At 42.1% G+C, this 21117-nt stretch overlaps 1 protein-coding gene and 1 pseudogene across 3 annotated transcripts in view; both read left to right on the top strand.

The window, feature by feature from the left end:
- Positions 1 to 8939, top strand: part of LOC311579463 (ABC-type organic anion transporter ABCA8A-like) — a 59889-nt gene extending 50950 nt beyond the window's left edge. For both annotated transcript variants that reach the window (XM_084750083.1, XM_084750084.1), the window contains 8 exons: positions 1838 to 1998; positions 2597 to 2672; positions 2746 to 2840; positions 4516 to 4635; positions 4879 to 5019; positions 6612 to 6691; positions 7885 to 7940; positions 8197 to 8939. In XM_084750083.1, the coding sequence (XP_084606209.1) occupies positions 1838 to 1998; positions 2597 to 2672; positions 2746 to 2840; positions 4516 to 4635; positions 4879 to 5019; positions 6612 to 6691; positions 7885 to 7940; positions 8197 to 8295 (828 nt within the window). In that variant the 3' untranslated portion in view covers positions 8296 to 8939. The remainder of the gene's footprint in view (positions 1 to 1837; positions 1999 to 2596; positions 2673 to 2745; positions 2841 to 4515; positions 4636 to 4878; positions 5020 to 6611; positions 6692 to 7884; positions 7941 to 8196) is intronic.
- Positions 8940 to 9060: 121 nt separating this feature from the next.
- LOC311579465 (glyceraldehyde-3-phosphate dehydrogenase-like) lies at positions 9061 to 19964 on the top strand (annotated as a pseudogene). Its single transcript, XR_014783539.1, has 2 exons — positions 9061 to 10942; positions 14393 to 19964. The product of XR_014783539.1 is annotated as a glyceraldehyde-3-phosphate dehydrogenase-like (transcript).
- Positions 19965 to 21117: the final 1153 nt, after the last annotated feature.

The raw sequence follows: 21117 nt of genomic DNA, 5'->3' as shown, positions 1-21117 counted from the left end.
CTAAGCTTATAATAAAATGAGGCCTTGAATCTATAACCTATTCTCCTAGACAGCCAGGGTTTGTCAATTATCTCTGTTTACCCTGCACCAATTATGCTGTTTGAGTTCACTCAGGGGCAGATACCCTAGGAAGAGTCCTCGGGTAATGGCCTCACCCACCTATGTGCTTATCTGTGCTTAATGATTTCCAAGGCATAAGAAAGACTTCCAAATAGTGGCCAGATAAAGTTAATTTTAAGATTTTCCTTAAAAAAAAAAAAGAATAAGACATAGTTTTATTCAAGAAAAGATAGATATTGCATCATAATGCAGAAATTCCCCAATGATGGAACATTGCAGAGACAAAAAACCAAAAGTTACAGATACAAAGAACAGAGATTGCAGTGATCCGCTCAGCTTTGCTGGAACTGTGTCAAAGCAGCTGTGCTGGCTTCTTGTGAATATGGCTGTGCCACACACAGCTGAGGAAAACAATACTCCCTCCCTAGCCGCTTTTAATGGCCAGTTGGGCCTCCTGAACATCTCGCCAATCCATGGTTACATTTTGACAGGCTCAGTCATACATAGGCCTTGTGTGGGTAACTGCAGCTCCCATGAGTTCATGAGTGCAAAGCCCATGTCATTCTCAGGAGTTCACAGCACTCCACTCCACCCTACGACTTTTGTATTCTCTTTGCTTCTTCTTTTTCAATGTTCCCTAAGCCTTTGAAGGAGTGGAATAGATGTTCAATTTAGGTCTGAGGACTTAAGAATCACTTAAGAGTCAACACCAGTTACGAATATCATCCCACTGTAAAAAGAACCTTCTCCTACCAAGGCTGAGAGCAACTCTGATCTCTGACTACAGATATAAACTCTTGGAAGGCATCCAGGAATGCTCTTAAACTGCCCTTTCCCCCACGAGTGTCTAAGAGGGACTGTTATTCCTCCTCAGAATAGTAATCATTATGCAAATCTTGACAGGTTCTGTTTACTGGACCAACCGTTCATTGACTATAATTTTAAACCACCCTTATAACTTCAGCATGCTGCTGCTCAGCCTTGAGGAGAAATGTTTAAACCCAAGATCTTTTATTTACTCATCTTCATGAAGGGGTTATTACCAGTTCCTAGATCTTGGAACTTACACAGTCGTCCTAAAAATCTTTCTCTGTACAAACTCAACAAGATGCTTCTTAGAGTAGCAACAGGTAGGGAAGCGAAGTTGAGTTGTTTGCCAACGTGTCACTTGTCTCAGAAACAAAACAGCCAGACAAAGTTCAGATCAGCCAAGAGGCGATTGCAGGGAAGAAAGCAGAGATCAGTCCCCATTCCCCCATTTACATGGCGGAACTGCTTTAGGATGCAGCCAAGGGAAGGCAGAGGTCCGTGTAACTACACCAGAAGAGAGTGTTTGCGGTCAAGCTTTCTTAACCGTCCCCTTTTTGGATGAGACACTCTTCCACTGAATCTGGGCTGACTGGCGTGCAGGAATCAGCTTGCTGTCAAGACTCAGGGGTCTTTCTGTCTCTGTCTACCCACTTCTGGGATTACAGTTGTGCCCTGCCGCACCTAAGAGTGGATGTCGGCTATTGGATTTTAGTGCCCGTGCTCATGCACCACGCATGTTGCCGGGCCACTTCTGCAGGCCCTCACCATGGTTTTTATTTGCATTTCCCTGCAGGTCATTCTTTAGTGTAAGATAACGTGACACCTCTTTGCACACACTCGAGTTCATGCATTCAATCTCTGGATGAATTCTTTCTTCCATTGTGAGATTACCACTGAATGCTGTCAGAGAAGTGCTTTAGGGGACAGCCTAAAGTTTGAGCCCTGACAGGGACTTTTTAATTTGTAGGTGCTGCTGAGAGGGAACAGCAGAGGGGACCAACTGGGATTCCTGGGGTACTGTCCCCAGGAAAACGCTCTGTGGCTCAACCTGACGGTGAGGGATCACCTAGAGATATTTGCTGCCGTGAAAGGGATGAACAAAAGTGACGCTGCTGCAGCCATTGCAAGGTACACAGGGGTCTGCACCTGTTTGCTTCTGGACCCAGGTGATGGGGAGAAGGCTGGAAGTGGCCACTTTCACGGTAAATGTGGAGTAGGAGGTTCTATTGCTTAACTAGGTGGGGTAGAGAAAACTTCGCCAGTTTTCTTCACTTTCATTTTAGGGACAGAGGTGAAATGATTAGTATTTATCGGTAAACGATTGAACATACTTAACGTTTAAGTATAAACTAAATTTCAGAAGTATTTGAACACCGTACTAACAGTTTTGAAAGAGGTAAATGCATCTCTTGGTTGGGGAGATCACAGCCTTTGTCAGACTGACCCTGTTCAATAATGCAGTTCTTGTATTTTGGGTTGTGGCCATCTCTCCAGCCCACCAGTAAAGCAGAGCTGCAAAAGAGTCATTCTCCAGGTGATGCTTGAACTCAGAACCTTGGCATCACTCTGCAAGTACTGCTGTATAAGTACTGCATGTTAACCAATTGCATTTCTAGAACTTTCTGCTTGGGCCCCACTTTTCCTTCTTCCCCTCATGTTCTTGCCCCATCTTCCCACTATCTCTCTTCATGTGAACTATATGATGGTGCTCCCCGTCTCTCTTCAGGTTGGCAGATGCACTCCAGCTACAGGACCAGCTGAAGTCTCCTGTGAAGACTCTGTCAGAGGGGGTGAAGAGAAAGGTACAGTCAGGGCTCACCGTGGCTCTCAGCACACAGCAGGCTGGTGCCACATGGACTGTCCCTCTTGTTGCAGCTGTGCTTTGTGCTGAGCATCCTGGGGAACCCATCTGTGGTGCTTCTGGATGAACCGTCCACAGGGATGGACCCCGAAGGGCAGCAGCAAATGTGGTGAGGAGCTGTCGGCATCAAGGCTGCACCACAGCTGGTGGGGAGTTCATGAATTTTATCAATACTGTTAGACAAACAACCAGCCTGATCCCTGAAAACTAGTGTTTTGGGAGAAAACGTACAAACATTACCCAATGGTTTACAACCAAGGTCATTGAAGGAAAAATATGATTCAGAGAATCCATTCCTCGTTTACTCTCGTAAGCAGCTCCTTTCTACCCAGAATGTTCTTTTTCTTTTCTTTTTTTTTTTTTTTTTTTAGTTTTTCCTTTTTTTTTTCTTTATTAATTTATTCTTGTTACATCTCAATGGTTATCCCATCCCTTGTATCCTCCCATTCTTCCCTCCCTCCCATTTTCCCCTTATTCCCCTCCCCTATGGCTGTTCCTGAGGGGGATTACCTCCCCCTGTATATGCTCATAGGGTATCAAGTCTCTTCTTGGTAACCTGCTGTCCTTCCTCTGAGTGCCACCAGGTCTCCCCCTCCAGGGGACATGGTCAAAGGTGAGGCACCAGAGTATGTGAGAAAGTCATATCCAACTCTCCATTCTACTGTGGAGAATGTTCTGTCCATTGGCTAGATCTGCAGAAAGACTCAAATGGTATATACTCTCTTATATCTGCATATTAGCCCAAGGGGCATGTCCCACGAAAGCCTTCATTTACCAGGAAACTGAGACAGAGGGGAGGACATTCTATTGGGACTCTAGATGAGAGAAGCATGGGAGAATGGCAAAGTAGAAGGATCCAGAGGATCCTAGAAACCTACAAGTAGAACATTATGATAGGCAGATTTGGGCCCAGGGGTCCCGCTCAAAATAAGGCACCAGCCAAGGACAATACAGGCGGTAAACCTTAAACCCCTACCCAGAATGTTCTTTTTCAAGCATCCTTCTACACACTTTCTCATGGCAGCCTCTGATGTATCACCAGTGTTTCTCCAGAAACAGACTTGAACGTCCTCTTTCCCTGTGCCTCCGTTTGCTCACTCTGCACTGTTTCTCATCTCTGCCATGTGGAATTCCCTCTCTATTATGCTCAAAAGAGTCAGAGGTGGTGGTTTTTTTTTTTTTTCTGTTTTTGGTTTTGTGTTTTTAACACAAATCTCAATCATTTGATTTGACCAATAAGGACTCAGAGAGGCAGAGAAAGCACTCAGCTGACCTTCCTCCTCAGCAGAAGTCCCCAAAGCAATCACCCTCCCCAAAGTCATCTCAATCTCCTTCAAGCTGAATGTCTCGCCCTTCTTCCTCGGTATCTATCTATCCTCCTGACTTGCTCTTCCTCTCTATTTTTTTCCCTTAATAATCCTGCATTCACTTCCTGTCAGCTGGCTCCTCGCTAGGCCTCTTGATCTATATTTGATCTTATTTAACAGCGTTTACAATACTCAAGCAGAGAGCTATTGGATTAAAGGTGTGTGCTAAGGGCTGAGCCACACCACAGCTAGAAATAGGGGTTTTTTGTTTGTTTTTTGTTTTTTGGTTTTTTTTGGTTGGTTGGTTGGGTTTTTTGTTTGTTTGTTTGTTTTGTCGTTGTTGTTTTGTTTTTCGGTTGGTTGGTTGGGTTCTTTTTGTTTTTTGTTTTGTTTTGTTTTTCAGTAAATAACACAATCTCAGGATTCCTGCAACACAGGGGGCTTGCATTCATTACAGTCCTTCTCTTGACAATATAGGCAGGCGATCCAGGCCACCTTTACAAACACAGAGAGGGGAGCCCTCCTGACCACACATTACATGGCAGAGGCTGAGGCTGTGTGTGACCGCGTGGCCATCATGGTATCTGGAAGGCTGAGGTGGGTGCATGTTTTCTTCCTACACCTGTCACTCTGTGATGATCAAAGGAAACAAGTTTGCTTTTAAGCAAATCAACATTCATGGATGAGAGTTGGAGGTGCTACTTCCCTTCTTAACGGTGGAGAGACTGATTTGGGTGTGGGGGATCTGCGCATGCTCGGATGGAGTGGCAATCTGCGCATGCTCACTGGTACCGTTCCCACATTTGCCTTGTGCTTTTACAATTCCTATTCCTGCACCAGATGTATTGGGTCCATCCAACACCTAAAGAGCAAATTTGGCAAAGAATATCTGCTGGAGATAAAAGTCAAGACCCCCACACAGGTAGAGCCCCTCAACACGGAGATCATGAGGCTCTTCCCCCAGGCTGCTCGGCAGGAAAGGTAAACACAATCTCTCTCTCTCTGAGAGAGACAGATAGATAGATTATATATATATATATATATATATATACATATATATATATATATATGTGTGTGTGTGTGTGTGTGTGTGTGTGTGTGTGTGTGTATGTATGTATGTATGTATGTATGTATGTATGTATATACCAGACATCAATGTACCTTACTTTCTGTTATCATCCTCCATCATATAATTGGAGACATTGTCTTTCCGTGAGCCTGAACTCAGTCAGCATTTTGGCTACACTGGCTTGCCAGCAAGCTCTAGGGATAAGCCTGGGTTTTCTCCATCTCTCTCCTACCCCTCAACCAATGCTAGGATTACAGACCCGCTTAGCCACATCTGGTTACTTGTGAGTTCTGAGCTTTAAACTCAAGTCTTCATGTTTGCACGGCAGGCACTTCCCTGACTCAGACATCTTCCCAACCCATAGCTCCTGTTTTTGATCTGGCAAAGTATGCCCAGTTCCCCCTGATACTTGCTTAGCTTGGGAGACATTGTGGGTCGTGTTTACACTGTAAGGAAACCTCAAGGAGATCACTGAACTGTGGGCACTACTAGAAGTGAACTAGGAAACAGAAGGCTGCTTGTCAATCTGAGGTCACGTGTGTGTGGCCCCTGTGGCAGGTTTTGCCCTGACCTTGGGTCATCCAGTTGTCATGCTCATCTTTAAAAGTAGGTACCATTTTTAAACAAATCAAAGTTCATGGGTGAGAGTTGGAGTTGCCACTTCCCTACTTAACAGTGAACGGACTCTGGGGTTTGGGATGTAAAAATGCGTTGTCAATCTGCGCATGCTCACAAGTAGCCTTCCCATGTTAGTCTTGTGCCACTGTAATTCCTATCCCTGCTCCAGATGTGTTGGGTCCATCCAGCTTCTAAAGAGACTAGAAGCAGCTTCATACAGACACAGGTGAGGTCATGATGGCAGAGTTGACAGGTGACAAAACCAGAATGTAAACTCCTATTTTTATTCCATGTTTGTGAGAGCCATAATTCTATATAAACTATCTCACACAGACATGAACAGAAATAGAATGCTCTGTAAGTGAAAGGAAACACGTCCTTTGAAATGAAAACAATCTCTTCTGATTACGTGTTGGCAATAGGTAGCTAAACGTGTTCCTGGGCAGTAACTGATGAAGAAAATTTTTTTCCTGGGCCCTTCTGAAGAAAATGTGGGGATCCCCTTTGCATGAGAATAGCATCGAGGGGTAAAGGAGAGGTTCTCAGATGTGGAGGCTGGACTGCATAGGGCGATTCCTACCCAGTATGGCAATTCTAGGAGCCTGGGAGGCAGTATAAGGAGCCTGGGTTCCAGCAGGAAAGACCAGTATCTAAATGTTGCTTAGACTGGCCCTACAGGAGTCTCGGCAGGGAGCCTTAGAGACTGAACCCACCTCGTTCCTTCTTTCCTACCCTCCCTTCTTGTCAACCGGCCTGCTCCGTGAGTTCACTCTCAGAAATTCAATAATGTCACACAGTCTTATTTATGAAAAGAAACATGGTGGATGCCATAGATGTTGATCTATGTGCTTAGAGACCAACCTAGCCTTCCTTTTTTTTCCCCTAGGTATTCTTCTCTGATGGTCTACAAACTGCCTAGGGAAGATGTGCAACCTTTATCCCAAGCCTTCTTCAAATTAGAGACCGGTAAGAGACTAGGCAGAGATGACACTCTGAGAACAAATAATTCCAGAACTTAAAAGAGCCCACAGTGATGAGAAATTGAGTTAGAGGATTCTTTGTTAATTCTAAGCATTCGAAGTTCATTTTGAAACTTTGAAAGAGAAAACTAAAGAGGTAAGGTGCTTCTGTGAGGGCATGCATGTGGTAAGGGTTGTTTTTTTACTTTTATTTTGCACATTGGAAAGTATAAAAATAGGACAAAGCTCACTATACTTTAAAGGTTACATTATTTTAGATCTAAACTCTACTTCACATTAGGGGTCATATTAAAAGTATATAATTTTAAAGTAAATTGTATTTTATTGGCTCAGGCCAATTATGACCTGTAAATTCCGATATAAGTCTGAATAACCCGTTATCCATTGGTGGGCATCAGTGTAAACTCAAACACACTGTATTGATCCTTTCAGCAGAGCTGTGTGTTGTCTAACTTTGGCTTTCATCGTCTGCTTGTCTGACTTATCCCAGAAGCTCTTTGGTTTTACTATTCTATGACATTTTCATTTGCCTGTCACCTGCTCTGCTAAGAAGGAGACAGCCACCTCCTGTCCTATAGATATCTTCTGGTTTTTGCTGGCTTCATCTAATGCTATCTTGATTTATCTTTCCATTGTCTGATCCTTCACACTATTCCTAAGACTAACATTATTGTCATGATTCTTCTGGGAGCTTTTGGTGACATCTTTCCACTAATAACCTGTACACCTTCTGTATAGCCCTTCTGTCTAAATTGGTTAAACACAGAGTTTTTTGCTTAGACTGGCCCTAAAGAGTCTTTGTTAGATAATCTTTGAGGTTATATCTGTATCTTTCTTTTCTCTTTTCCAAATTCTCTTCCTCTCAAAACCTGCTTCTGTGCCAAGTCTGTGGAATCAAGTGTTCCTATTCAGGACAGAAAGTCTTCTAGGCATCATTGTGCCCCATGATGCAGATCTTAAAGACCCACATAGTGTGCAAATATAGCACTGGCTCTTTCCCGCTCCAAATCTAAGAAAACGTTGTGCATATTTTGGTTGTATAGTGAGTGTGCTCAGAAAAGGAATAGGTGTCTCTTCATTAATGGTTTTCCTGCAATTTTCTATTTGATCTCATGATGATTTAGTAAACATACTAGACTTAACATACAAGAGTCCTGATGTATGGTTGTCCTTATACAGTTAAACAGAGCTTTGACCTGGAGGAGTACAGCCTTTCACAGTCCACCCTGGAACAGGTGGGTTTGTTTGTTTGTTTGTTTGTTTGTTTGCCATGTGGAGCTAGTCAACCACATGCAGCTTGCCCTAGTGAGCATATATTAACTCTTCTTAGGCATCAGGGTATAAATTGTCTGATGCTCTGAATAGAGTTGGCTATTATGTGAAAAAGAGAAGCAATGTGATATTCTCTCTCTCTCTCTCTCTCTCTCTCTCTCTCTCTCTCTCTCTCTCTCTCTCTCTCTCTCTCTCTCTCTCTCTCTCTCTCTCTTTCAGGTCTTCCTGGAACTCTCCAAGGAGCAAGAGCTGGATGGTTTTGAAGAGGAGCTTGATTCCTCAGTGAAGTGGAAGCTCCTCCCACAGGAAGAGGCTTAACACTAAAGTTTTTATCTATGCTTGTTTTTCTTCTCTAATAGCATAAAATAATGTTATCTTTAATGCTACATATTCATTATTGATGGGTAAATCATTTGACCATGGAGATAGAAGGCACTGATTATGTCAGGTGTGTACAGTTCTTATGAATGGGTTTAGGATCATAAAAAAAAACCATTGGATGAGCTCGGTCTCTGTGAATTTTCCTTATACTGTCATCACTTTAGAAGACATTAATTATATGCATTAATGAGTAACTGTGACATTTCAAGACATGTATGTATTGTGCATAAAGAGAACCCATCCTCTTTTCTGCCCTGTCTTACCATCCTTCCCTCAACCTCCTTCATAGCCCTTTATGTCCTTCTACTTTGATATTTTCCTTTGTATATTTCTGCATATAAGAGAAAGCATGTACTTTTTGGGTCTGTGTCCAGCTTATTTTGCTCAACATGGTGCCCTCCAATTCCATGTATTTTTTTCTTCATATAACAGGATTTCCTTCTTCATTGCAGGTTAATGATAATTCACTGTGTGTAGATATTAAGTTTCTTTATACCTTCATTTGTTAATGGGTTTTTAAGGATGGTTGTATATCTTGTGTATTATGACTAGTACTGCAATAAACATGAATATGCATGCAATTCTTTTTAATGTTGGCTCACCTATTTTAGACATATCTGTCCTGCTTTGCAGAGTGCGTATACTATAAATACACATTTCTTCCAGTACTGCATAATCATTGTTTTTTCTCTACATTTTCATCAGCGACTTTAAAAAGTTTGATAATAGTTATTCTAACTAGGATGAAATATGTTCTCATTATAGCTTTGAATTTTCTCTCCCATAAGACAAGAATTTACATATACATACATACGTATATTTATATATCTCTTATATTTCTTCTTTTGAGGAATAGCTTTGAAATTCTTTTTTATTTGATTGGATTACTTATAAGTTAGATGTATATTTTAGTCTTTTATATAAGAAAAATATTAATTTTACAACAGATGAAGATCTGGAAAATATTTTCTCCCACTTTGTGGGTTGTCACTTTGCTTTGATGACTGATTACTTTGTAGAAAACCCTGTGCTGGTTGTTTTGTTGTTGTTGCTGATGATGATGTCATTTTTATTATGTTTCTTTTTTAACATATATATTTATATTATTACATATGAATAAAACAAATTACATACAGCAGGAAGAACCATGAGACAATCAGGAATTATATAAATGTCATTTTTATTATGTTTCTTTTTTAACATATACATTTATATTATTACATATGAATAAAACAAACTACATACAGCAGGAAGAACCATGAGACAACCAGGAATTATATAAATGTTACATTCATAGTGATTTGGCTATTTGTATTTGGCAAACTTGAGGTAAACATCTTTCCTATCTTGTTGGGTCTAAATTTCTGAATGAAAATCAATAGCTATCCTATCTCATCTCTATTAACTTACAACATCTATTTTGATCTAAAAAAAAAAATCTTAACTCCTAAACAACTAAGCTTAATTGTAAGACTAAACTATCTAGTCTTCAACACCATCAGAGACTTGAGAAGGAATAAAACTTAAAAGCCTGAAGCGGAAGTGCAGGTGAGCAGCTTCCAGAGTGAAAAAATGACAGAGACAGTTTGCTGCCTGAACAGTCACCCAACATTCTCTATAACATTGGAGCGTCATCTTTGGCCGTCTAGCCCAATATCTCTGACAGCATATTTGCAAGGGAAAAACTATTGAGAACTTGTTTATTCTGTCTTGGCAGAGTTCAGCCGTCTACTCTGCCTGCCTCTAAGCTTGCCCATTTTTAGACAGAATTCTGTCTGTGGCAGAAATGAGGACATTTTTCCCAGTGGCTGGTTTGCCACATTTGAAGCCAGCTCCATAAGGAGGTTCTTTGATGCTCATCATCTTCTTTGAGGTAGGCTGGGTACTGCCAGGAGTTAACTTGTCTTGTCAAGGAATCTTTAGAATAATCAAAACATCTTTAAATGCCATATGCTGTAGGTCTCTGAGGCTTTTGAAGACCTTATTTAACTATTTTATCTTATATCTATAAAATCATATCTATCTGTTAGATTGAGGATATATATTCTTGTGGTAAAATTAGACTAGTATTTGACATGTCCATGATTTGTATCCAGCCACTTTGCTAAAGGAGTTCCTTGGTTGAATTTTTAGGGTTACATATGTATACTATTATGTCATCTGCAAATAGTGATAGTTTGACTTCTTCCTCTCCTATTTGTATCCCCTTGATGTCCTTTAGTTGTCTTATTGCTCTAGCTAGAGTTTCAAGTACAATATTGAAGACATGTGGAGAGAGTGAACAGCCTTGTCTAGTCCCTGATTTCAGTGGAATTGATTTAAGTTTCTCTCATTTAGTTTTATGTTAGCTATAGGCTTGCTGTATATTAACTTTATTATGTTGAGGTATGTGCCTTGTATTCCTACTCTTTCCAGGGCTTTAAACATGAATGGGTGTTGGATTTTGTCAAATGCTTTTTCATCATCTAAGGAGATGATCATGTGTTTTTTTTCTTTCAGTTTACTTATATGTTGGATTATGTTGATGGATTTCTGTATATTGAACCCACCCCTGCATGCCTGGTATGAAGCCTACTTGGTCATGGTGATTAACATTTTTGATGTGGTTTTTTAAATTTGGTTTGTGAGTATTTTATTGAGTATTTTTGCATCAATGTTCATAGGAGAAATTGGTCTGAAATTCTCTTTCTTTTTAGAGTCTTTCTGTGGTTAGATATCAAGGTGACTGTTGCCTCATAGAATGAGTTGGGTAATATTCCTTCTGTTTTTATTTTGTGGGGACGTTTAGAGAGAATTGGTATTAGCTCATCTTTGAAGGTCTTGTAGAATTCTGTGTTGAATCCATCCTTCTCCATCTTTTTTTAAAATTAGTTTTGGTTGAAAGTCTATTTTATTAGATACTGGAATGGTTACTCCAGCTTGTTTCTTTGGTCCATTTGCTTGGAAAACCTTTTTCCAGCCCTTTACTCTAAGGTAATGTTTATCTTTATTGCTGAGGTGTGTTTCTTGTATGCAGCCAGAATGATGGGTCTTATTTTCATATCCATTCTGTTAGCCTGCGTCTCTTCATTGAGGCTAGTGATGTCGAGTGATATTAATGACCAGTGGTTAATGGTTTCTATTATTTTGATGTTGATAGTGGTAGACTTGTGTGTATGTATGTGTGTGTGTGTGTGTGTGTGTGTGTGTGTGTGTGTGTGAGAGAGAGAGAGAGAGAGAGAGAGAGAGAGAGAGAGAGAGAGAGAGAGAGAGAGAGCTTCCTTTCTTTTGTTTTTGTGGGTCTGAGGTTATTCATTTCCTTTGTTTCCCAGTGTAAAAGTACTCTCCTTGGGTTGGAGTTTTCCTTCTAGTATCTTCCATAGAGCTGGATTTGTGGTTAGGTATTATTTGAACTTGGATTTGTCATAGAATATCTTGTTTTCTCCATCTATGGTGATTGAAATCTTTGCTGGGTATAGTAGTCTGGGTTGGCATCTGTGGCCTCTTAGTGTCTGCATGACTTCCATCCAGGCCCTTCTGGCTTTCATAGTCTCTTTTGAGAAGTAAGATGTAATTCTGATAGGTTTGCCTTTATATGTGACGTGGACTTTTTCTCTTGCAGCTTTTAATATGCTTTCTTTGTTCTGTATGTTTAGTGTTTGATTATTGTGTGGAGGGAGGATTTCCTTCTCTGCTCCTCTTATTTGGAGTTCTGTAGGCTTCTTGCATATTGATGGACATTTCTTTCCCTAGGTTAGGGAAGTTTTCTTCCATAATTTGTTGAAAATATTTTCTGGGCATTGCAGTTGGGATTTTTCTTTTTCTTCTATTCCTATGATTCTTAGGTTTGGTCTTTTCATAGTGTCCCAGATTTCTTGGTTATTCTGTGTCAAGAGATTTTTAGATTTAGCATTGTCTTTGACTGCTGTATCCATTTCTTCAGTCATATCTTCTATCTCTGATATTCTTTGTTCCATGTGTTGAATTCTGTTGGTCGTACTTGTGTCTGTAGATCCTGTCCCCTTCCATTTCCTGGATTATCTCAGACTGTGTTTTCTTCATAGATTGTATCTCCTGTTTTAGGTCATGAAACCTTTTCTTCATTTCTTTCTCCTGTTTGATTATAATTTCTTCAAGTGATTTGTTCAATTCTTTCTTTGTCTACTACAGTTCTAGTTTGAGGGATTTCTTTTCCTCCTTTAAGGCCTCTATCATTTTTATAACCTCAGGTTTGAAATCCTTCTTCTTGTGCCTCAGCTGAGATAGTATCTCCAGAGCTTGTTGCGGTGGTGGGACTGCTGGTTTCAGTTTCTGGTGGTATCTAATGGTCCTGGGGATTGTTGCTTGGGTTCTTATATCAACCTCTTAACATTATAATGTCTCTGGTTGGAGTGTATGCCCAGTACCTGCTTGGACCTCGGAACTTTCTGTGCATTTGCTGGGAGAGCTGAGGTCAGATCCACTAGTTTTTGTGACTGTGGGTCTGCTCGGTGCTAGAACCCACAGACACTGGAGATTTTGCAGTCTCAAGCTAGTCCAGTGCCACAGGGAGTTCAAGAGCTGCGGCTGGACAGGCGTGTGTGTGTATGTGTGTGTGTGTGGGGGGGTCTCGTTGAGGTGCCATGGCTGCTTAGGAACCCAGGAGCTTTCCCTGTGGTTTTTCTGGGAGACCGGAGATCAGATCCACTTGTGATCCTGACTGTGGGGTCTGCTCAGTGCTAGAACCCACAGACACTGGTAATTTTTTCAGACTCAAGCTAGTTCTGTGCACTAGGGAGTTCAAGAGCTGCCCACCAGCCAGGCGTGCGGTGGTCACACAGATGCTTGGTGGCTGTTAGGGAACCCAGGAGCTCTCTGTAGCTTTTCTGGGTGACCTGAGATCAGATTTGCTTGTGATTCCAATTGTGGAGTCGGCTTAATGTTAGAAACCACAGACACTGGTGATTTTTCAGTCTCAAGCTAGTTGTGTGTGCTAGGGGGATCAAGAGCAGCCCACCAGCCAGGCGTTTGGGGTCCTGCAGGCACGCAGCGGCTGTTTAGGAACCCAGGCGCTCTCTCTGTGGGTTCTCTTGGAGACCTGAGATCATATCCACTTGTGATCCTGACTGTGGGGTCTGCTCAGTCCTAGGACCCACAGATGCTGGTGATTTAGCAGTCCCCAGCTAGTTCTGTGCACCAGGGAGTTCAAGAGCTGCCCGCCAGGCAGGCATGTGGTGCTAGCCTTTGGAGGCTGTGCACCCATTTCTGTGGGGACCAGGGACCAGGGACTTTGTGGTTTTGCCCAATGGCCAGAGGCTGGACACAACTGTGCTCTAAAAAATTTGTATCTCTCTCACCTGTGGGTCACCAGTGTTGCTGTTTCGTGGTTCTCAGATTGGTCCTTGGGTTGTTGAATAACCACTGCTGTCCTGCTGATCAAACAAGGTGTGTGTTAGGAGCTGCCATCTTGGATTCCTTCCCCATCCCCCACCCATGTTTTGTTTTTTGCCAACTTGACACAAACTTAAATATATCTGAGAAGAAGGAATCTTACTTGAGAAAAAAAAATAATTTTATAAAATCAGCTTGTATAATAACTCTATGTCATTTTCTTGATTAATGGTTGAGGTGAAAGGGTCCAGCTATCTGGAAACAAGCCATGCCTCAGAAAGTGGTCTCGGGTGGTATAAGAAAAGGATCCGAGCAAGATATGAGAAACAATCTAGCAAATAGCATTCTTCCATTGATTCTGTTTTAGTTCCTGCCTTCAGGTTCCTGCTCTGAGTTCTTGCTCTGACTTCTCTCAGTGATGGAGTATGACCTGAGAGTTATAAGATAAAATAAATACTTCCTCCCCATCTTGCTTTTGGTCATGGTAGATGATGATAGAAATTGGTACTAGGTTCATGGGGTAATCTTGTGACAGAACAGACCATGTTGTTTTGGGGAGAATTGTGGGGAGAAGCTTAGAACTTTCAGCTAAACAAGCCATTGATTTTTATGGGCTATTTATGGGAACATGAAAGATAGTGCTAAAAGCCATGCGAATGATGAAGGTGTGCTGTCGACTTTTCAGCCGACCTGTGCAGATCACGTCTGCTGGACCTGGGATCTTAGGACCTGAACCAATGGGGTGGATTACAGCCAACCACTGCAGACAACTTTATTTCAGCTTTGGTTATGCATGAATGAAACAAAGAAAGCCTCTCGCCCAGCTCCCCGGGCCTTGTTCACCATGCACTATTCCTTTCGCCATGTTCCAGCAGTCTGTCTTATGAAGTCTCAGAGAAGAATCTGAAAGTCCCTTAAAGAGTATCAAGACCGTTCAGCATTTTGAATTACTGTCACACTGCACAAAACTCAAGCCCAAGTGGATCAAAGACCTCAACATAAAACCTTGAGCAGAACACAATAGATCAGGCACAAAGAACAAAAAACAATAAATGGGACCTTATAAGACTTAGGGTGCACCCCTTTAATCCCAGCACTCGGGAGGATCGCTGTGAGTTCGAGACCAGCCTGGTCTACAAATCGAATCCAGGAAGCCAAGGCTAACACAGAGAAACCCTGTCTCAAAAAAAAAAAAAAAAAAAAAAAAAAAAAAAAAAAAGACTTAAAAGCTTCTATAAGAAAAAGGACAGCATCAACTTGACAAAATGACAGCCTACGGAATGAGAAAAGATTTTCACCACCTTCATATCTACCAAAGGGCTAAAATCTGAAATGTGTAAAGAACTCAAGAGACTATCTGTTAACAAACCAAATAATCCAATTTTAAAAATGAGGTACAGACCTAAATAGAGAATTCTCAATAAAAGAATCTCTAATGACTAAGAAGACTTAAAGCAATGCTTATCATCCTTATCCATTAGGGAAATTGCAAGGCAAAACTATTTTGAGATTCCAGTAAATAACAGGATGTTCTTTGGACTTCCAGCAGGTGGAATAATGACAAAGCAACTCTTATTATTTATTATGGCTCAGGCCTTAGCTTAGGCTGCTTCCCATATATCATATATCTTAACCCATTTGTTCTAGCCATGTTTGTCACTTGGCGCATTACCTCCCAGTCTCTCAGTCCAGACAGTGTTCCTTCCTCTGTGTCTGGCTGGCAAATCTCACACCTCTCAGTTCTCCTAGTTCCTAGCTCTGCCTGGAAGTTCTGCCTTTCCGCTCCTTCCTAGCTATAGGGTGTCAGCTCTTTTTAAACCAATCAGAAGGTGAGGGAAGTATGCTTACAAAACAGAGACTTCATAAAAATAACAATATCAAGGTCTAGACAGTACTCAGCTCTCTGCTGGCACAGAAACCAACATTTGAATAATGCAAAGACAACCTTTACACGGTGCACAAAAAGATTTTCCCACACATCCTACACCTGTAAGAATGGCTAGGATCAAAAACACAAGTGACAACTCATGCTGGCAAGGATGTGTAGCAAGGGGAACACCGCTCCACTGCTGGTGGGAGTGCGAACTTATACAGCCACTATGTAAATCAATATGGCAGTTCCTCAGAAAATAGGGAATTGATCTACCTCAAATCCAGCTATACCACTCTTAGGTATATATCCAAAGGATGCTCCGTTCTACCACAAGGACATTTGCTCAACCATATTCATTGCAGTTTTGTTTATAATAGCCAGAAACTTGAAACAACCTAGATGTCCCACAACAGAAAGATGGATGAAAAAAAAATTCAGTATATTTACACAATGGAGTATCATTTAATTGTTAAAAAAAAAAAAGTGACATCCTAAAATTTGCACGCAAAATGATGGAACTAGAAAAGATCATCCTGAGTGAGGTAGCCCAGATCCAGAAAGACAAATATGGTGTGTACTTGTTTATAAGTAAACATCATGCTACAGTCCACAAATTCAGAGAGGAAGGCTCAAGATGGGACACATGGATCTTTCTGGTAAGGGAAAATAGAAATGATTTTGAAGGTGGGCGAAAGGCAGGTGGGGATGGGAAAAGAAGGGATTAGGCAGAAGGTAAAAAGAATGAGAGAGAGAGAGAGAGAGAGAGAGAGAGAGAGAGAGAGAACTGGAAGAGATGACTGAAATAGGGTAGCAGTTGGCAGGGCAGTGTGGGGGATGATAGAGAAATCTAGTGCAGTGGAAACTCGCTGGAATCCTCAAGAGTGACTCTAGCAAAACGTCCTAGGATTGGTGGATATGTAGCCCAAACTGACCCATCTTTTATAACCAGGCAGGGCTGCTAGCAGTGGGCCAGAGTCATCAACCCAGCCCCAAAACCTTTGACCTACAATCTGTCCTGCCTGCAAGATGAGCCTTGATCTCTGCATGTCCTATCCTTGGAGGGCTTTTATTTATTTATTTATTTTGTACAACTTGAGGATATCGTAGTGATGGAAATTTTCTCATGAATCATTTATGCCCTCTCCCAGGGGCACTGCTCTAAGTTTCTGCAGGAATTGTCCTGATCATAATACCACTCCTGCTTTTAGTGAGATATCATTATCTGGCTCTACTTGAAGGTCTTTCTTATGCCTTGGATGATGCAACTCAAATAAAGATGCCAGCGACCTCATTATGAGGCCCTGACTCCAAGATACTCTTGGCACAGCTGCCCCTGAACTTACTCTGGAACAAGATAATCAGAACAAAGTAAACTTTAAAAGGTAAACAAGATTTGGTGACCTAGAGAAGTTGGCAGCAGATCAAATTAAAAGGCCCCTCATACTACTGATAGACAAAGAGCAGTGTGGATAAATGATAAAAGAATTCAGTATTAAGACCTCACTTTTCTTAGGAAAAGCTAACTCATACAGGGCCGCTATGGTGTCCTCTGACCAAGGAACAAAAGAATGCCAAGAGTAGATGTATACATAAATCTTACAAATACATAAAATGCAAACATTGTATTATGGCAGCAATTGAATAATTACTGCAGCAGCTTTGGCCTGAAGACTTTTCCTAGGCCTAATAACAATTAGCACCCTGACTATAAAAGTTGATAAAACACTGCTTGGGACATTACAGTCTGCCCTGGCTGGCTTGTAGATTTTCCTTCTGTCTAATGCCTTTGAAACCCCAAGAATTACCAGCCTGAGATAGGTTGTTGTAGGCTCAATTTTCTTAACAAATAGATTTTATTACGAACTTATAGAGTTCGTACAGAGAGTACCACACTTATAACCTGATAACCTAAACAATAGGAAAAGAAGATTAAAGAATACAATAATGAAACCATAAGGATATAAATTCTGAGGAACGATTCTCCTGGTGTAATCAGCAGGATTTCTTCTGCTGGAATCTGGAGTAACCAGAACCTGGGATCTCAGCAGGAGCATGGAGCTCCGAAGCCTTCCCTCGAGTGGTTCTCTCTCGGAGAGTCTCAAAGTGGAGTGATGAACAGCCAAAACTATCCCAAGTCTTCAAAGGCCCCGCCTCTTGTTTTTGGCTCACATTTATACCTCATCTGAGCATTTGTTCAAGGATGTTTTTCGGCTGCTTAATAACCAATCTCCCCCACATAGTGGTTCACCTTCTAAGGGGATAAACATCACCTGCTCTCACACAAGTCCTTTTTTCATTCCCCACTTGTGATCTAAAATAAAAACATGTTTATTTCTCCTTCCAGTTGTAATGCTTTGGCAAAGTTTCAATGCCCTTGAAACTTCAATCATTAAAAGTTGGGTTGTTGGGTTGATGAGGGAAAATGATTGTAGAAGATAATTCTGTTCTATCCTGGTTTATCAATGATGGCTAAACTTATGACCAAGAGGAAGTTAAAACACTTGTCCGGAGACACACAAAAAATATATCATCTATGATATTGTCTATGTTTTGGAACAACATGCGTCTATCTCTGCCTACTGAGTTCTATATAAATAAAGAAGCATGGCTCTCTGCTCCTCCCTGTTCCAGAGACAACCGCATCTTCTCATGAAGCGCGAGCCTAGCGCCTTGATACAATGGTGAAGGTCAGAGTAAACATATTTGACTATATTGGGCTCCTGGTTACTGTTGCTGGCTTCTTATCTGGCAAAGTGGAGACTGTTGCCATCAATGACCCTTCATTGGTCTCCACTACGTGGTCTACATGTTCCAGTATGGTGCTACCCATGGCAAGTTCAACGGCACAGTCAAAGTTGAGAACAGGAAGCTTGTCACCAACAGGAAGCCCATCACCATCTTCCAAGAGCGAGATCCTGCTAACATCAAATGGGGGTGATGCTGATGCTGAGTATGTCGTGGAGTCTACTGGTGTCTTCACCACCAGAGAGAAGGCTGGGGCCCACTTGAAGTGTGGGGCCGAAAGGGTCATCATCTTGTGGGTATGAGCCACAAGAAATATGACAACTCACTTAAAATTGCCAGCAATGCTTCCTGCACCACCAACTGCTTAGCCACCACTGGCCAAGGTCATCCATGACAACTTTGGCATCATGGAAGGACTCATGGCCACAGACCATGCCATCACTGCTATGCAGATGATTGTGGATGGCCCCTCTGGAAAGCTGTGGCCCGATGGCCATGGGGCTGCCCAGAACATCATCCCTGCATCCACTGATGCTGCCAAGGCTGTGGGCAAGACCATCCCAGAGCTGAACAGAAGCTCACTGGCATGGCCTTCCGTGTTCCTACCCCCGACAGGTCTGTCGTGGATCTGACTTGCAGACTGAAGAAACCTGCCAAGTATGATGTCATCAAAGAAGGTGGTAAAGCAGGCATCTGAGGGCCCACTAAAGAGCATCCTGGGCTACACTGAGGACCAGGTTGTCTCCTGCGACTTTAACAGCGACTCCCACTCTTCCACCCTTGATGCTGGGCTGGCATTGCTCTCAACGATAACTTTGTAAAACTTATTTCCTGGTATGACAATGAATATGGCTACAGCAACAGAGTGGTAGACATCATGGCCTCAATGTCCTTGAAGGAGTAAGAAGCCCTGAACCACCCACCCCAGCAAGGACACAAGAGCAAAAGAGAGGCCCTCGGCTGCTGAGGGTCCCTGTTTCAACTCAGCCCCTGACACTGAGCCTCTCCCCTCACAGTTTCCATTCTAGACCCCCCCAGAATAATAAGAGGGGCCCAGGAAGCCCTACTCTCTTGATATTGTCAATAAAGTTCATTGCACCTAAAAACAAACAAACAAAGCACTCTGATTGCCAGTCAGTCAGGATGTAAAGCTCCTCCCAGTCCCCCCATGCCTGACTCATTTCTCCCTCATCACTTTTGCATCCACTCTTCTTCAGGCCTTATCCTCACGAGGGGCTGGACCCCGGCAGAGGAAGGTGACAGAAGTAGGAACTCATAAAGTAGCCAAAAGTCTGCCTGCATGTTTCTTTGGGCTTAGCCTGGTGCTTGCCACTAAGTGTAACAAATGAGTAAGATTCCCCTTGGTGGTAATGGTTTAGAGGCATGGGAGGGGCCATTGAGAGCAGCTGAGCACTGTAAGAGGTCAGGAAGCCAGGAAAGGGCTTTGGTGAAGTTTCCATAGGAACCCCAGAATCGAGGGGGTCGTGGAGAGAAATGGAAGCTTGGCATCATGTGGCAGGAACGTACCTGAGAGGTAAAGGGGAATTGGGGTGCTGTTATAGCTAAGCCCGGTGTATTATACACAGCTACGAATCGTAGTGCGTGAACTAAACTATGTGTTACCAACCAGATAGTGATATCTCGGTAGGAAAGTTACCAGCAACCTTCAAATAAACACTGGCTGATTTATGTAAAGTATTTATGATATGAAAAGGTTCTCCAGAGCAAGGCCACGGTGAGTCTTGATTTTGTGATTAAAACAGCACTCACCAGCTTTAAAGTAGCAATCTCCATGGAAATATTGTTCAGTGAGTCCTTTTTTTTTTTAAATATATTTACATGTTGCTTAATTTGTGCTGGCTTTATATAGTAGACACAGTGATCATTAATTTTAGAGTTTTTAATGGTAGTATGTTAAATCATAAATATTTATGTATGAACTGCTTTCTGTCCATGTCCCAAATTTGATAAGTTGTATTTTATTTTTATCACATTAATATTTTTTAAGACAGGGCTTTTCTTTGTAGCCCTGGCTGTTCTGAGACTGGCTCTGTAGACCAGGCTGGCCTTGAACTCACAGAGATATGCTTGCCTTTGCCTCCTGAGTGCCATCCTCATCTGCTTTCCCCCTAGGGGTTTTCAGACGCCGTTGTACACCAGGCTGGACTGGAGGGCATGGAGTTTAGCCTAGGTGGGTGGGTTCAGCAGGACCTTGGTCAGCATTGAGTGTGGGAGAAAGAGAAATAGCTTTCTGCAGAGCTTATTTTCAGTGAAACCGCTCTCTTTATTGGGGGAAACAAGACCTATATTAAGTCTTGCAGAGTGGGTAGGGGTATTCAGGGTGAGTGTACGCTATTGGCTGGTGCCAGAGGTGCTGGGAATGCTTCATTTGCATGAAGAGGAATTCCAGTGCTAGCTGGACATGTCCTTATAGGGAGAGAGGAAATTTAACCTGCGACCTGCCTACCAGGCTACATGACTACCTCAAGGGGGGGCACAAGTGGGGGGGTCTCAAGGATACATGCGCCGGGACATATGAACCAATAGCAAGGAGGAAAGCAGTCTTACTCCAGCCAGTCTCAGGAAGAGATTTTTGGGGTTTAGATATGACTTACTGGCCCCATGTTTAAGTACTGGCATTAAAGGCATGTACCCCCACTGCCTAGCAATAGTGTATTGTTTAAATGTGTTTTTAAATGTAGATTATTAGGAATATATGGTTCTATTTCAATTACTTGAGAATTTTCCAGACATACTACTTTATTAAATTCGGTCTAATTCCCTCTTTAAAG

The sequence above is a fragment of the Acomys minous genome, assembly GCF_964271855.1.
Source record: "Acomys minous genome assembly, chromosome: 12".
Lineage (NCBI taxonomy): Eukaryota > Metazoa > Chordata > Mammalia > Rodentia > Muridae > Acomys > Acomys minous.
The sequence above is the reverse complement of the archived record's forward strand: the minus strand, read 5'-3'. Positions and strand labels throughout refer to the sequence as shown.